This window comes from Myotis brandtii, unplaced genomic scaffold (genome assembly GCF_000412655.1).
Source record: "Myotis brandtii unplaced genomic scaffold, ASM41265v1 scaffold185, whole genome shotgun sequence".
NCBI lineage: Eukaryota > Metazoa > Chordata > Mammalia > Chiroptera > Vespertilionidae > Myotis > Myotis brandtii.
Genome location: NW_005356870.1, coordinates 142,261 through 158,750, shown reverse-complemented (window position 1 = coordinate 158,750; position 16,490 = coordinate 142,261). Strand labels below are relative to the sequence as shown.

Below are 16,490 nucleotides of genomic sequence, written 5' to 3'. Positions count from 1 at the left end.
GAGAGAGAGAGAAAGAGAGAGAGAGAGAGAGAGAGAGAGAGAGAGAAACACGAGAACACAATGAAAAGGATAAGTAGCAAAAGTCTACACAACCAGACTTTTCTATCTACACTATGGTATGTGATGCCCTGAAGTGGTTCATATTATGCTCTTGAAATTGCTGCTGTTATTATTTCACAGTTATTATTAGCTCACAGCAATTTTAGAAAACTGTCACCTTTTCTTCTAGCAGGAGCATGGCTACTTTCTTGACATGTACTATATAATGTGGGAAAACTTAAATGCCACCCATACTTTCCTTATGAATCTTCATTTATGCACAGGCCTAATTAAATCTCCCCAGCCCTCTGTCCTCAAAGGCCCTAAGTCTGTATCCATGACTACACTCAGACTATGCTTTCCCCCCATCTTGCCTTGGATGTCACAGGAGCCAGCAATTGGACCAGAAATCTCCTACTGGTAACAGAGGAGGGCAGTATATCTGGTCACAGAGAGCAGGAGCCTGTGAGTAGAAATGTAGGGATATTTTGCTGCCATTGCCTTAATCAACTTCTCTGTGACCTTCTGCTGTCCACACCTGCTTCCCCAGGTGTGTGAAGAGCTTTAATTAATATTTTGTAAATCTCCCTGATTGCGGCAAATAAAAGGTAGCAGAAAAGGGCAAGTGTTTTATTAATCATGGGGGGGAGGGGATGGAGAGATTTAAATTCTGTTCCTTCACTAGAGAAACCTACATCCAGACACTGCTTCACAGTGGGGTGATTAGATATAAATCTTGATTTACTCCCTTCCCATGTATGGAAATGCATGATGCCTGCCTAACACAAAGCTCCGGATCCACGCAGTGCCTGTACTGGATGTGCACCGCCTGTGACTCCTAATGCTGTTTAAGTTATTACAGAAAGGAGCCTCGCTATTCACGAGTGTGAGAGTTCATCTAATTAGCTGATTTCAGTTCATTTGGCATTAAATAATTCCCCAAATTCCCATATGTTTGAACAATATGTTCAACAAGGGGGATGATTCTCTGAAAGCAATTAAGTAGTTCTTTTAGGAGAGCTTGTCATCGGTCACTCATAAGCATCTCTGCTATTCCTGTCTGTGACGGATGCAGGCGGCAATTACGGGGAAAGCGCTTAGCCCTCTCTAATGGCCCTGGCAGGCATCCACACGCAGGCTGCCACTCCGTGCTGGTTGCAGCTCACATTGGCATTTTCCTTTTTTTTTCAAACCTCAAGTATATTCATAGGATGTTTATAGAGCATTTGTTATTGCTAATACACCACTCTCTAAACCCAGCCCATAGCTTGCCTACCCTGCTTAAAGGTAAATGCAGATATATTTTCAGGTACCTTATGCTTTGCTTGTATAGAAAGAATGGTCAGCTTTGGACAATGGTTGGCTACATGGAAGGTTGAATTTTTTGAAGTCGTCTCTGGTGCTTCATGGGGAAGAAGAGAGACTGTGTGATACGTTCAGGTCTGTTTTAGATACAGTAGATGAAAGATGTTTCTGCTCAATTATATGCCTTGGCTTTTATTGCAGCAGCAAATTAGAGATAATGAAGTAGAGTGTGACCATTACTAACCTGAGCAAGAACAACCGATGTGAACAGAGCGAGTCAGAAACTAATAACATGTTAGATGTACTCATGGAAAAACTGTTTATACAAGATCACAGAAAAGGTGGTATCTTTGAGTACTGATTTTCATCTTTATCTTGCTCAAGAGGTTGCTGTTTTGACCAGGGGTGATATATTTAAATGTCCTTTCTGGGTTGGGTAAGAGAAAGCCTGGGTAAGCCCAAGCCCAGCTCTCAGGTACCTTTGTCCAGGAGAAATGCTGAGAGTCCTCAATTACTTTACTGGCTATCTACTGTGTCACTATATCTCCTACAAGGGAAAATGTGTCAAAAAATTTAAATATTGTTCAAAAATACATAAGCGTCTGGTGGGGGGGCATGGGTAGGCTTCTAGGGTCTCCTCATTGACCACTGTCCTATAACAGTCCCTGCCTGTTTGGGGACAGAGATTAAAAACAAAAGACAGAAAATGAAAGAGAGAGGCATTCACTGAGCTGGTATTATCTCCCTTTAATTAAGCTTCACTTTCTTTTATCTGTTTCATGACTCTGCATTCCCGTAAATAATTCACAATACAGAACAATCTAAACACCAGCTTTGGGTAAAATGATTTTAAATTTAGATCTAAAATAGGAAAGAGTTGAAAGATATATATTTGATTATGCACATTGATAATGGGCTGTTTACTATGCTATCACTACGCATTGGTAAAAATTAAATGTATTTAAAACCAGAAGAGACATACTCAGTTTGGGTGTGTTTCAGGTGTTGCTTTGTTTCATAATACTTTGTTTTAGCCTCTACTAGCATTAAAAATATTTGTAGAATATGTTAGAAGAAAGGAATCTGATGCTAAGATTAGTCATTTCTATAACGTTCTTGGCTTTGGTAACTGACAATGTTATCAACAAGAATAAGGATTCCATAGCTGGCGTGTGACACACTGGTCACATCTTTGCTTTCTTCTGTTCTGCCCTTTATTTCTGCAGAAGCATTTGTCATTTTGTTTGTCAGAACCCAGATTTGAAATCTAGGCTGCAGCCCAGTCTGGGTGCCTGAGCAGGTCGGATGAATGTCTGTGGTCCAGCCCAGCCCTCCACATGTGGGGTGCTGTCCAGGAGGAATGCTGGGAAAGGACTGTGCTTGGGCTGAAGAGAACCCCCGACTCCCCTCCCTCACCCCTCCTGTAACTAAATTCTCATTCAAATGAGCCCCCTCCTTTACATGCCTCTCTCTTTCACCCCTTCCCCATGGTAAAGCCTCCAGTCCGATGGATCCGAGGTGCTCCTGAGTCCGGAAGTCACCTGTGGTCCCCCAGACATGATCGTCACCACGCCCTTTGCATTGACCATACCACACTGTGCAGACGTCAGTTCTGAGCACTGGAATATCCATTTAAAGAAGAGGACACAGCAGGGCACGTGGGAGGTGAGACTCTATATTTCCTTTTTTGAAAACCAGGATTTGGGTTACACCTACAGGACAGATTTAACCTTATGCTCTCTTAATACCAAGAGTCAGCTGTGAAATTTGTGAGCATTTTCTTGTTTTTCAGAGGGTTGGTGACATGTGTTTTATAACCCCCTGAAGGTATTGGCTAGTGGTTTTCCAGGATAATGGAAAAGAGATGAGAGAATCCCAAGCTATTTTTGTTCAGTTTTAGAATACAGTTGTAATTACCCACAGAGATATATCCTTATGTACCTCTCTTTGGGACATAAAACTGTGTCACTATATCTGTTTTTGTCATCATAGGGATTATATGGGATTATATAAATAGGGATTATATAAAATCACTGTATCTGTTTTATCATCAGAGAGATTATAATAAACCTATGTTTAAGTAATCAGGAATGCAATAGGTGCTAAATATATTTTGGTGAATTAACGAATGCATTAGAACAGACAGTGAGGAAACACGAGACAAGGGTAACAGCAAGGGAGACCGTCACAGCAAAGAAAGATTGCAGTGGAATTACTGTTCTAAGTGAAACCTCTGATTTATCTGTCTGATAGGGATTCCTTTTATGTCCCTCTGAAGTCACTTTGCATGAAAGCAGGTGAATTATCTTGTTGGAACACAATGACCTGTTCCAGCTAGCCCTGGGACTGGACCTCCCAGGAGGTACTTCCAGCAAGAGAAGTAAAAGGAAAATCGTGTTTCCCTATGAGAAGAAAAATGCCAGTTGCTGCAGTAGATTACATTTACTCTGCCCAGCTCTGTCTGCAAACTGGTCTATATTCTCGGTTGGAAATGCAATCTGCTATTTATTCAGTCCTCATACACCACAGGCAAATTTCCTGGGGCATGAAGTTCCATGGGTTTCCTAACTGGGCCAGGTTTGGGTCTCTTTTTTATTAAGTTTTGCTTTGCCTGATTTCCTCCTCTTTAGTTTCTCTTCTCAGCACTTCCTCACAATCTTTTACATCCAGATGGTATTAGATTTATGCTCTACCAAACCAGCCACACATGGACCTAAATTCTTATCAGAGAAAGTGATATATTCTTAGTACATCTTATCCAAACTACTTATTTAATGGTTCCTCGTGAATGATTTTGGTGAAATGAAAGAGGATAAAATATTTGAAAAATATATATAGTACCTTAAGGATAGCAAAAGATATTTTCAGCCCTAACTGGTTTGGCTCAGTGGATAGAGCGTCGGCCTGCGGACTGAAGGGTCCCAGGTTCGATTCTGGTCAAGGGCATATACCTTGGTTGCGGGCACATCCACAGTGGGGAGTGTGCAGGAGGCAGCTGAATTGATGTTTCTCTCTCATCAATGTTTCTAACTCTCTATCCCTCTCCCTTTCTATCTGGAAAAAATCTATAAAATATATTTTAAAACAAAACAAAAAAAAGATATTTTCAGAAATACCCTTTTTAAAAACATAAATGTTTACTTATTGATGTTAATGTTTAAGACATTTTTTTAAATTTGGCATTGAACAAATTAACCAAAAATAGGAGAACTTTGAAAACAATGTTTGTTATAATCTATTAAGTAGAATTCCAATACTGAATATAACCTTTTCTTGAGTTTCTGAGGTAAACAGTTATTTTGACAGAAGAATAGTTAACATCAAGAAAATTAGGGCAGCCCTAGCCAGTTTTGCTCAGTGGATAGAGCATTGGCCTGCAGACCAAAGGGTCCCAGGTTCGATTCAGGTCAAGGGCACATACCTCGGTTGCAGGCTCCTCCCCAGCCCAGCCCCTTGTCAGGGCTGGTGTACGAGGCAACCAATCAGTGTGTTTCTCTCACATTGATATTTCTCTCTGTCTTCCCCTCTCTTCCAGTCTCTCTAAAAAAGCAAAGGAAAAATATCCTTGGGTGAGGATTAAAAAAAGAAGAAGAAGAAAATTAGGGCAATGAAAATGCCCTAATTCTGAAAATGTTTGTTTGGTTAGTTATGTCCTTGGAAAGTAATTGTTAAAATCAAATCACATCTTTTATTTCTAAACCGAGAGAATTTAACGCATCTTTTCCCAACAGGAGGTGATGTCAGTGGAGGATGAATCCACATCCTGTTACTGCCTGTTGGACCCCTTTGCATGTCATGTGCTCCTAGACAGCTTTGGGACATATGCCCTCACTGGAGAACCAATCACAGACTGTGCCGTGAAGCAACTCAAGGTGGCGGTTTTCGGCTGCATGTCCTGCAACTCCCTGGATTACAACCTGAGAGTCTACTGTGTGGACAATACCCCTTGTGCATTTCAGGTCAGCTCTGTCTCTATAATTCTTTTGGTGTCATGAAAGCATGGGGTTTCTTAAAGATCAGTATCCATAGAGAATTCTATTACTGAAGGTCTGGAAAATGAACCCACGCCACTGGCCTGATGGGGATACCTATCTTGAAGCGAGAGCTGTGTTTACTGTGTGTGTGTCCAACAGGCGCTTAGGTACCTGGCAGTCAGAAAAGAGAAGGGTTAATTTAAAGCATTGTGCGCTAAATTGTAAAACTGACTAGAAGTGAAGTCGGAATTCAGAAAATGAAGACCCAGTTCAATAGAGGAACTGGAAAGGAGTTGTAGAGACCTCTTTGTGAACTTTCATGGATGGATGAAATTTAGGAGCAAAAGAGAAATGGTTACCCTATCAAGAATGGAGAATGGGATGAACTACAGACACGAGTTATTTGATGTGCAGAGGGCAAGGAGAAAATTGCTTGAATTAACCGAAGGTTGTAGTTAGAAAACAACAATTATTAATCATACCTATCATAGTCTATTAATTATCAGGGCTACTAGGGCAGAGATGGTCAAGGTTCCTTTCCACTTTTGACACTTTTTAATCATGTAAGATTTATCTTAAATTAGCTACTCACAGAGTGTGGATTTATTAATAGCAGAAAGGATGGTGCAGAAGTGCCTGTGTAAGCTTTGCCCACACATAAGTAGCATAGCTCTCTCAACACACCTCATCCCAGATTCCTGCCAGTCCAGTCCTGGGTCATTAAGTCCATTATGCAGAGCACTGCCTCTAACTAGCGTTTAAGACACTGAGCTGGAAAACTCATGTTTGCCAGGACAAGGGATACAATGACCTGAATCCTGAACATAGCCAGTAAAGATGACAGTACCAACTTGCATTTCCAAACCTTCCCTATCTCTTAGGTAGCACAGGTCAAGGGCACACTTAATAGCTGGCTACACATAAAAGGTTGTTCATAGGGGTGCCATTTTGTAGTGTAAAGAACTTCAGCATAAGTAGTTACACCTCATCCTATGATTGGCATTCTACGCATGTCATCTGCTTTCACCACCTCTAGGAAAAGGAGTTCTCCACGATAAACTACATAAGACATTCAGTGATGTATTGAGAGTGTTACCATCACTTCACAATTATAAAATGCACCATAACTCAAGTTGGATGTTTAGTATAGTAACTCAGCCAGATTCCAAAGGCTGAGTAAGCTGAGGGGTGCGGGCAGGGCCATGGAGCAGTTCCAGTCTTCTGGCTCATGTGCATAGCCCACTGCCGCCTGGTACGATTATGAGGATCTGTTTGTCACAGCCGCCTTGGAAGTCAGCCTTCATAACCAATTTGGAATTTTCTTTGAATAATGGTCTCACTGCTGTTGTGTATACCAGTAAGTTAAACATTTGCCTGTAGAGTTTATTCCAATAGACTTTCCAGATAATCTATTTTTATTTCCGTTGATTGCTACCAGATTCCACAACAGCTCAACTGTTCACAGAAGAATGTGAATGAGGCCCTGAACACAGCTTTCCCAACCACTATCCACTCCTGTGGGTAATATACTCTTCTTAGTCAATGCTAGGAAAAAAGGTATTCTCCCTCTAAATTGAATCCAAGTACCTTAATTTCACTTAGAGATGTTTCTTCGAACTCTTTAATTTTGCGTTAGAGAAATGTTTTTCAGGGGAAATAACTTTGACCCCATTTTTTGTAATCTATGTACCTCCAGCGATTCTTCCCTGCTCCTGTTATGTCGAATGAAGCTGACGTTAAACTTGGGTTTGGTTGTACATGTTACTGACAGGATGAATGTGACAGCTGTTGTGAGCAGCAAAGGACATGCTCCGCCCTTGGGGTTCTGAGAGAGCATTGGCCTTGGTTGAATAACTTTTCTGACTCACGGAACAATTGAAATATAACTTTTAGCTTTTCTGAACACAACTGTTTTACTCCCTGGCCTTAGTCTCTGGGTGTTGCTTCTAAAAGAATCTTGCTTTCTGGATTCTTACCTTGCTAAGTGCATGTGTTCACGCCTTTTTACACGGGTTCATTCAAACAACCTTAATATCCCAAATAATCTTTCTTATGGCTTCATATGTGGTATTTAATTAGAGGGGAGTATTATATAGTTACTAACCCATTAAAACAGTCCCCCTTTAAGAAAGCCTTAGCATCAGTTCACTTGTTGAACCTCTGAAAGACTTCACACATTAATTCCCCGACTTGAGGGTGTGAGCTGAAAATATTGTATATGGTGGTGACTCATTTTCTACAATGCTGATAGAACCCTGACTTCTTCATCAAAATTAATGTGTAGTTTTTCGTGAAGCATTTCTACAGAAATTGCCTATCCAGGAATTTGCCTCAGTTACCACTATAATGGAAACATTTCTTGTGATTTGGAAATAGATACAAGTGTGGGTGTACAGTCGCCATATTTATTATGGTGCATTTTTTATATCTAAAAGAAATGGTAACAAATACATGCCCAACTAGACCTGTGCTCTTAACCAAGAAAGAAGTCTGGTTAAGGGGCATGATTCATTCTTCCTGGCATTCAGATCTCACGGGGAAATTATGTCCCATAAAATCCTTTAAAAGCCCACCGTTTCCAGACCCCACTTGCCAGTCCTCTTAGAGCTAGGTGAGGATCTCTGGCAAGATAATGGTCCCACCAAAAATATATTCCTGTAGAGGATTTTAGTAAGCAAACAGAAACATGCTCCATTTTCAGCCACACCTTCCTCCCCTATACCTCCTGCATGCAGAGCTACTATTCTTGCTGCTCATTTGCTCTGCGGGTATTTTATCTGAATCATAGTAGTTTTGAATAACAAAAACAAATGCCTCAAACACCTTGGCAAAACATAATTCAATTAGTTTTAGATCTGTTGCGATAGATACATCTAAAAACATCTCTATGAAAATTACATCAGTTCTGGTATGGTCCTTAAAAACAAAAATGCCATCTGCCTGAAGGTGAGAAGAGGGTGAGAAGGGCCTAATGACTTGGTGTCCTTCCCACTGCTGTGTTTCTGTACTAATTAGAGCTGACATTTTATGTCTCTGTGTTTGGCATCACCTCCTTTGATGAATTCAAAGCAGAGGTTGAGGAATGGTGATCTTTTTTCAAAGCAGTAACATTTTAAGAACTAAGTTTTTGTTATTGTATTCTCTCCCCCCACCCCCCTTCTCTCTCACAGCTCAAACAAACCTTAACACAGAGAAAGGAAGGAATTAAGCACTTGCCCTATCTTAGAAAGGAAAAAGAAAAAAAGAAAAAAACCTAGTTTTGTTTTTTTTTTTTCTCTGCTGTTCCCAGCACTCCCATTCAGTACCTCTTGGTACTCATTACTTACTTGGCATTAATGTGGATTTAGAATCTAATTTCAAAGGATTTCCTCCAGATGTAGTTCTTGTATTTATCAATAATGCAACCTTGGGAAATATTGTTCATGTAAAGCATTTAAAGGAAAACACCACAGCAACATAATTTTTCTGTGTGTGTGTGTGCTTAAGTTCAAACAGTTTTGTCTCATAAATATGTAAATCTGGTCTGCCTGTTTTCCTATCCCTGAAGCACACCTGAATTTTGTTGCTTGTCTCATTAAATCATCATAAAGAGCTCAGTGAGGCACAGAGCACAAGTTTCTTGGCCACAACTCCTAGAACCGGATGACTAGCAACTCCCAATGTGAAATGATGAAGCAGAGACTGGAAAAACATCACCCAGAGCCTTTAGTGACATATTACATATGAAGAAACTGGTCAGACCTATTTTCTAGTTTAATTAATGCAAATATCAATTTTACAATAGATTTAACAGAGGGTCCATGTTATGTAGGAAGCAGATAGGAAAAAAACACATGAACATCAGGCCCCGCTCCTGGGTGATGCATCCCTATGGATGACTCAGAACTAGCTCAGCAGAGTTATTTGTATCACCGATTCCCAAACCCAACCAGGGTTCAGAACCAGCTGAGAAGCATTTAAAAATCCAGATGTCCAGGCCCGGCCCCTGAGAAGAATACAGTTAGCTAGGGGCATAACTGTTAAGTACAGTTTATTCTATTTGAAGAGTGTTTTAAAGCTTATACTCAGTATTTATTTCTTTAATTATGAAACCAGTTGTGCCTTTACAAATATATAAATGCAAGGATTAGTTCATTATTGGGCTTCTTCATTTTAATAATTAATAATTAATTCTTTTTTTACTGTAATTGCTTACTATTTTGTGCAAGATTAGGAGACACTGTTAATTGTATACGGTCGGTTCAATACATGGAAGGTTAAAAAAAAAAAAAAAAGCAAACATAAATCATGGTTGTATTTAAATTTGGAGCCTAGAGCAGAAACTTTTAAAAGGTACCATTTTCCTCTGTGATAATTATAAGTAGGTATCCATTTTTTTTATATCTTTTTTTTCTTTTTCTATTCTCCACTCTGTATTTCAAGGACTACTTAGTATATATAACCCTAGAACTAATACAGACTGACTTGTATCATCTTTACATATATCTTACCAATGAAAAATTATTTATGGAACAGGGTTAATAGTAGTCTGACCACATTATTTCTTTCTTTAAAAAAATCAAGCATAACATAGGGAAATGCAGGGAAATCTAGTAGAAAAAATACTGGACAATGAACAAGTTCCCTATTCTAGTCTTAACTTGGTCATTAACCATGTGGCTTTAAGGGGGGATGGGGATCTGCATGTTTTCACCTGTAAATAGGTACTTAGTGATTGAAAACTTGAAAGTTCCCTTCTGGTGGGAAAAATCTACATAGATTTGAAATATTAAAATAGCCAAGCTCTCCACTAAGTAATGCATGATCTCAAAGAAATCATTCCATCTGCTGACCTCGGTTTACTTCTCTGTACATCCAGGCAAGATAGATTTAAAGAAAAGGGGTGCACTGTAGAAAAACTGGTCAAATATACCTTGAAGAGTCGATGCTTGTAATTCTGCAGCTTAAATATGGTTTTAAAAAGCACATGTTTTATTTGTACTTGTTTCTAACCTTGCACCGGAATTGCAAAAAGAGGTCAGTATATTATCATGCTAATTATTTTGCTTAGCTATGAATAAACTCAAGTAAGGGACTGAGGCCTAAAACCACACAGAAATGAGATTAGAATCTTGTGTTTCCATTTTGGGTTACAAGATTAGAACTCTTTAGAAGAATATGTAACCCCCAGAAGATTCCTATGCACCTGAAACCCTGATCAATGTTAATACAGGTCTTTAGCATAGCAAGCAAGAATTCATGATCTGGTCCCTGCCCTACATGGTCATCATCTCCAGCCACACACTTTCCACCCTCACCTTCTACTCCAGCTCAGTCTTGCCTCCACGCATTTGTGCAAACCCTGCCCAGTGTCCAGAAGGCACTCTCCCTCCTTTTCCTCTGGCTAGGCCTTATTTTACCTTAAGGTTCAGCTCAAACAGCACTTCCTCTATCTGACCTCTCCTCCTATCTGGGTTAGGCACCCTTTGTCTTGCCTTAACTTCTAGGCACACATGTATTGTGCTATCCACATGTATTGCACATGTACTGTGATAATATTAGCCTACTGTTCTGATGCTCTCACTAGACTGTGAGCTCCTTGGTGGCAGAGACAGTTCATTTCTGGACACCCAAAGTCCAGCTCAAGCATAGCTCCAGTGGACACTCATTAATCTCAAAAGAAGGAATCAGTAGCCAGCATCTATGAAAGACCTCAAGTCAGCATTAGGAATGAATTTCCCTTTCTCCCCACCCTGCCACTTTCTTCCCACGGTTTGAGGCCCCAATCAGATACCGTCTACCATGTTGTTCTACCCAAGTCTTAGATCCAGAACATAAGGAATCACTTAGCATAGCACTGTTAGGTCCAGTAATTACTAACCACCTGTGGGACTTTACATTTAACGTAATTAAAATGAAATATTCAATTCCTTCGTCACTAGCCACTTTTCAAGTGCTGAATGCCACGGTGCCTAGTGAATAAATACCATATTAGAAGCTTATGAATAAACTTGAGTAAGACCTAGGGGGCCCAGAAACACCCTCCCAGAACAAGATAAAAGAGCTGGAGAAAATGACATCAGAATTGAAACACTTAGTCCTAACAAAAGATACTTACAACCTATTTATATGCACATGGGCAGCTGCTTCTTAGTCAGAAACGTTTTTATTAATGTTATTTTATACATACACAAGAGATAAAGATCACCTTCAGAGCAGCTTTTACTCACTGATAATTGAACGTTATATTTATAGTTAAAATGTATTTATACTGTATTTATAAACCTATTTGCTTGACTTCTTACAATCTTTTTTAGAATCTGGGAAGATTACAGAACATAATTAAAGGATTTCAGCTTTCTTATTTATCTTAGCTTTGTAAGAAAATTATAACTAAATTAATGGTGGTTTTTAAAAATAGGTTTAGGGAGGTCTCTTATCTCTAGTAACAGGAAAAGCCTCAGCCCATGGTGGTTTAAAATTTTACAGAAATCATAGCTATTATTTCACTTACTATATCACCTTTCCAATGTTTCTGAAGAACACAAATTTGGAACCAATTAAATGGTTTACTCAATAGGATGTATGTGCATTGTGTTTGCATGAAATGTATTTATAACGACTTCTCAGTGAAAGATGCAGGCATACTTATCACAGAATTTTGATTTTTTTTTTTCTGAGCTAAAACTGACTGATAACTTCGGCATAACTTGGCCTTTGGCATAACTTTTATGAATATTAGTACAAATAAACATGACATGTGCACTCTGTAACATCTGTTTTGAGACAAAGAATAAATGTGGATAATACCTATGTTAGTAACCAACAAGTGAACCAGAGAGGAGGGGGCTGTTTCTACCTTTATTGTGAAATATGATGGGATGTTTCTGTACCTAACCTGACATATGGATTATAGTCATATCAGAATGAAATTCATACAATTGTGGAAATTCAACAGTGTTAAAATTTGCTTAGTGCAATGGAGGTCTTCTAAAGAAAGGCATAGAGTGTTCAAAAGCCTAAGCAACATAACCAACAACTGTTTCTTTCTGCCCAAATCCTAGTAGCAGCTTTTAATCCTTAGTCTTGACCTCACAAGGGTACAGAGGGTAAAGGAGGACTGCAACCATCAGGCTGTTTGTCTATTTCTGGGCGATACTTGGTAGTGAGCATACACATCTATGGAAGGAAAAGCAGAGACAACTGGATACTTCATTGTTGTGCCTCTTCTCTCTCCCTGTCCTATAGGAAGTGGTGTCAGATGAAAGGCATCAAGGTGGACAGCTACTGGAAGAACCAAAGTTGCTGCATTTCAAAGGGAATACCTTTAGTCTTCAGATCTCTGTCCTTGATATCCCCCCATTCCTCTGGAGAATTAAACCATTCACTGCTTGCCAGGTACTGGCCAAATGGCTTTCTAACGAAATAGCTTTGCTTTAACCAGCAAGCGTTTCACAAAAGCTGAAGAGGGTCCTCTTGACTTTCCCCCTCCTTTAAAAGTATGGATATAATCTCAGAACTGTCAGAGAAATGTAACCGTTTGGGCTACACACAGGGGATTGAACATATTGGCATAAATTTGCATGTTTCTAACTGGTGGGAGAAAGACAGCTTACAACTCAGGTAATGTGACATGTCGCCTCTCTCATGTTCAAATGGTTGCTTGACTTAAGTGGAAGGTGGTAATTTAATAACTTAGAGCAAGCTTTGTTTGTTGATTTGTTTTTATTAAAAATCAGTTCATTATAATATATTGTTTTAATCATGTTCAGCAACTAATGAACCGGATGTCAGTGAGAAACCTCTTCAAGGTGATTTTGACTTGTAGAGAGCTATGGCTGACCAGGTGGGAACAAGAGGTTTACATCATGAAAATATTGCTTGCTGTCAAATGAATTGGGCAAGATGTGAAGAAGAAATTATAAATTGAGAGGCAAAGAAAGGGTAATGCTCCTTAGAATCCTTTCATAAGTATATAAAGATACTTTTATATATATTATTGTTCACATAACTCTATATATAATTTTTTTTAAAAATTGCAAAATGGCTTAGAGTCTCCTTGGATAACTTTTATGGAATGGGAGTAATTGCTTAGCATAAAAAGATCTCTTAACATGTGACTGTGCCACTGAATTCTACGGAAATTCCCAGTAAGGTTTGTCATCATGTGCAGCCAGCTGGTCTACCATAGTTTCTGAAGTCAGAGTCCCTGTGCTTCAAGTGACGGGACACTTCCTTAACTCTGAAAAGGCTTCTGGTGGACTCATATTGATCTGGAGTCACGGGAGGCTTTCAAACTTCTTCATTCTGTCCATCAACATCACCTGCACAGCCCTTTGCGGTTGTGTTTTTTTTAACCTTTTCATCCTTGTAGCATTCATTAAGTTAAAAAAAAAATCTTGCACAAGACATACCAGCTTGTCAGAATGGGAACAAACCAAATCACAAAGAGAAAAACCTTCACTGCATCATAAGACTTAGAAAAAAAGTTGAACTGCCAACCCTTTCAATTTCTAAAATACAGAATTTTCAAATTAGACAGGGCCGTACATTCCTATTTGCTTTTCATACTTTTTGTTACCTTGGGAATTGCCTCTCTATGCACAGTTTTAGTGCATTCAAAGGAACAATAGCATCTCTCACAGCCCTGAATGATTTTAGGGGGCACATTCAGCATCTTTGCGCACGGAAGGATGTTTTCTATGGATGGAGATTTTGTTTAGGATGTCGTAGACCTATGTGTCTGTTTCCCAGACAGCAGTACAGGTCCAAATTGAACAGTAGGATATTATTAAAACAAGCACTAACATTCATGTAAATTCCTCTGTATTAATCTTTATAGGTTTAAGGGTGTCACTTCACTGGATCTAATGCAAGTGACTCAGTCCAAAGTAACTATTAAGTTTAATGCTTTGAGATAAAAATCCAGGTCAAAGAAACATAACCTTTTAGCAGCATTGAAACAATAATTCCAACACCAGGGATTTCTTGGGTAGAGAAGGCGTTGAGGAGTTAAGTGCCTGCCAAACTCAGAGGATGCAACAGGGCCAGGTAAAGCCAAAGGGCATTGGCTTACAGGAAACCCAACACGCTGTAGTGTTGGAATGGGCTGGATTGCATAGAGCAGGGGTCCTCAAACTTTTTAAACAGGGGGCCAGTTCACTGTCCCTCAGACCGTTGGAGGGCCGGACTATAGTTTAAAAAAAAAACTATGAACAAATTCCTATGCACACTGCACATATCTTATTTTGAAGTAAAAAAACAAAACGGGAACAAATACAATATTTGTATTTGCATGTGGCCCGCGGGCCGTAGTTTGAGGACCCCTGGCATAGAGGTTGTGAACATGTATAAATTTGCCTTCTGTAATTGAGCATAATTCTAGAGAGTCTTGGAAGGCTGAGAAACAATTTACTTTTCCCTGTACCAGGAGGCCTGCCACTGAGTTTTCATTTCCATTTCATTTTTCTTATCCACAAATGGCTTTCTGCTTCATTCCTCTTCTCTCTCTATCATCCCTACCACCAATGTTCTTGCCCTTGTCACCATGGATATTTCCCAGCTGTGTGACTACAGACTGTGCTTGCCTTAATGGCCATGCTGTGCTTGCTCCCAGGCATCGGATGGAAGCACTTTGGGGAGGGTTTGTGTTCGCCTGCTTGAACCTCATGTGCACTGACATACTGGGTACGGAGAATACAGAATGGCTTTGCATTAGGACTTAGTGGACAGGAACTAACAGAGCTACTGTGGGATAGAAAATCTCAGGACTATTCCTGACACATTTCATGGGTCTCTTCTGCAACTGGAAATCTCCCTGTCACCATTCAACCTCATACATAGAAGACCTCTGGTATCCTTTTCTTCTTATTCCTCTCTCCCTTTGTCTAACTTCCAAGTCAGGAATCTGGGAATCAACAAATTCCAATTGGTACCCAAGGCTTACTCTCCTAAGAAACATTCCCATTTGCTTCTGGGAAGGGTGGAATGTCCCAGGAAGGTACCAAGCCTGGGAGGTTATCTAGTACCTAGAATATTTCCTCTATCAGATACCAACCAGCCACATGAGATACGTTTTCTGGATGCTATGAGTTCAAGATTGGATCCAGAGCTATGGGATGAAATCCTATGTATAGATTTTTAAATCCTGTTGGTTGTGGTTCTGGAGGGTTACATTTTATGAGATTTTATGTAGCTCTATGCTACAGCCCTATTGCTTATGAAGCCAGGTATGTGTGAGAGGACAGGGAAGGCTATATGAATTCTTAAGTCTGGTTGCAGTAGCATCCATCAACTGATTCCAAGAAAAAATGAGGCCCCCAGTGCTAGTCCTCCCAAAATCATCATCTCGGGCTTTTTAAGTCTCTGCTACAATTAGGGTTCTGCTATTGTGTCCTCCACAGATTAGAAACCCTCCCCTACGAGGTAAATAGCTCTGCTCTCAATAGGTCCCTGGGACCTGACTGCCACTTAATCATGGTTTCATTTATTCCTCGCTGCCTGTGGAGTGGAGAAGCTGTAATGAACAGTACACAATAAAATATTAATTTATTTTTTAAATCCTACAACACACAAAGTCAGGCTGTCACCTCCCCAGGATAAAAGCAGCTGTCTTTTCAGCAGGCTATGTATCTTGGAGAACCCAGTGTCTGTCTCCTGCTAGGATATGATTTACATTCTCTCTATCTGCCAGCAACCTAATTATAATGGGAATCAAAATGAAAACATTTCCGGAATTCTTTAAACACTCATAACTTTGCTACACTTTGTCCTCCCATATTACTTTCCCCATAATTCCTCTCAGCTCAGTGAGCATCTTGGTGGTTTTTGTTTTTTGTTGTTTTTTAATAAATGCAAGCAAAGATGATAGCCCTGAAAACACACTAATCACAGTGATTCTAATTCTTTTTTTTAAAATGTTTTGTTGAGTGCTATTGGCAGCTGCTACTCAAGTCAACAATAAAACTTATTCTTTTGATACTGTCTTGAAATCAGATTTTTTGAATGTTTTGATTGTGTGCAGTGGAATGGAAAGAAGAAAGGATTTGTGTGTGTGCTGATTCTCATATCTTTCTGCAAGGAAAGATCATTTCTGAAGTGGGCATTACTCTCCTACCTTTCTTCCAGTATTTTCAAGAGAAATATAAGAAATTTAGCTGTAATACCAGAGAAGACATTTTTCAGTAAATGGTC

General features: G+C 39.6%; 1 protein-coding gene across 1 annotated transcript in view; it reads left to right on the top strand.

The window, feature by feature from the left end:
- UNC5D (unc-5 netrin receptor D) overlaps positions 1-16,490 on the top strand; it is a 226,256-nt gene that overhangs the window by 182,937 nt on the left and 26,829 nt on the right. The window contains exons 13-15 of the mRNA XM_005864024.2: positions 2,841-3,009; positions 5,076-5,303; positions 12,546-12,695. Of these exons, the coding sequence (XP_005864086.2) occupies positions 2,841-3,009; positions 5,076-5,303; positions 12,546-12,695 (547 nt within the window). The remainder of the gene's footprint in view (positions 1-2,840; positions 3,010-5,075; positions 5,304-12,545; positions 12,696-16,490) is intronic.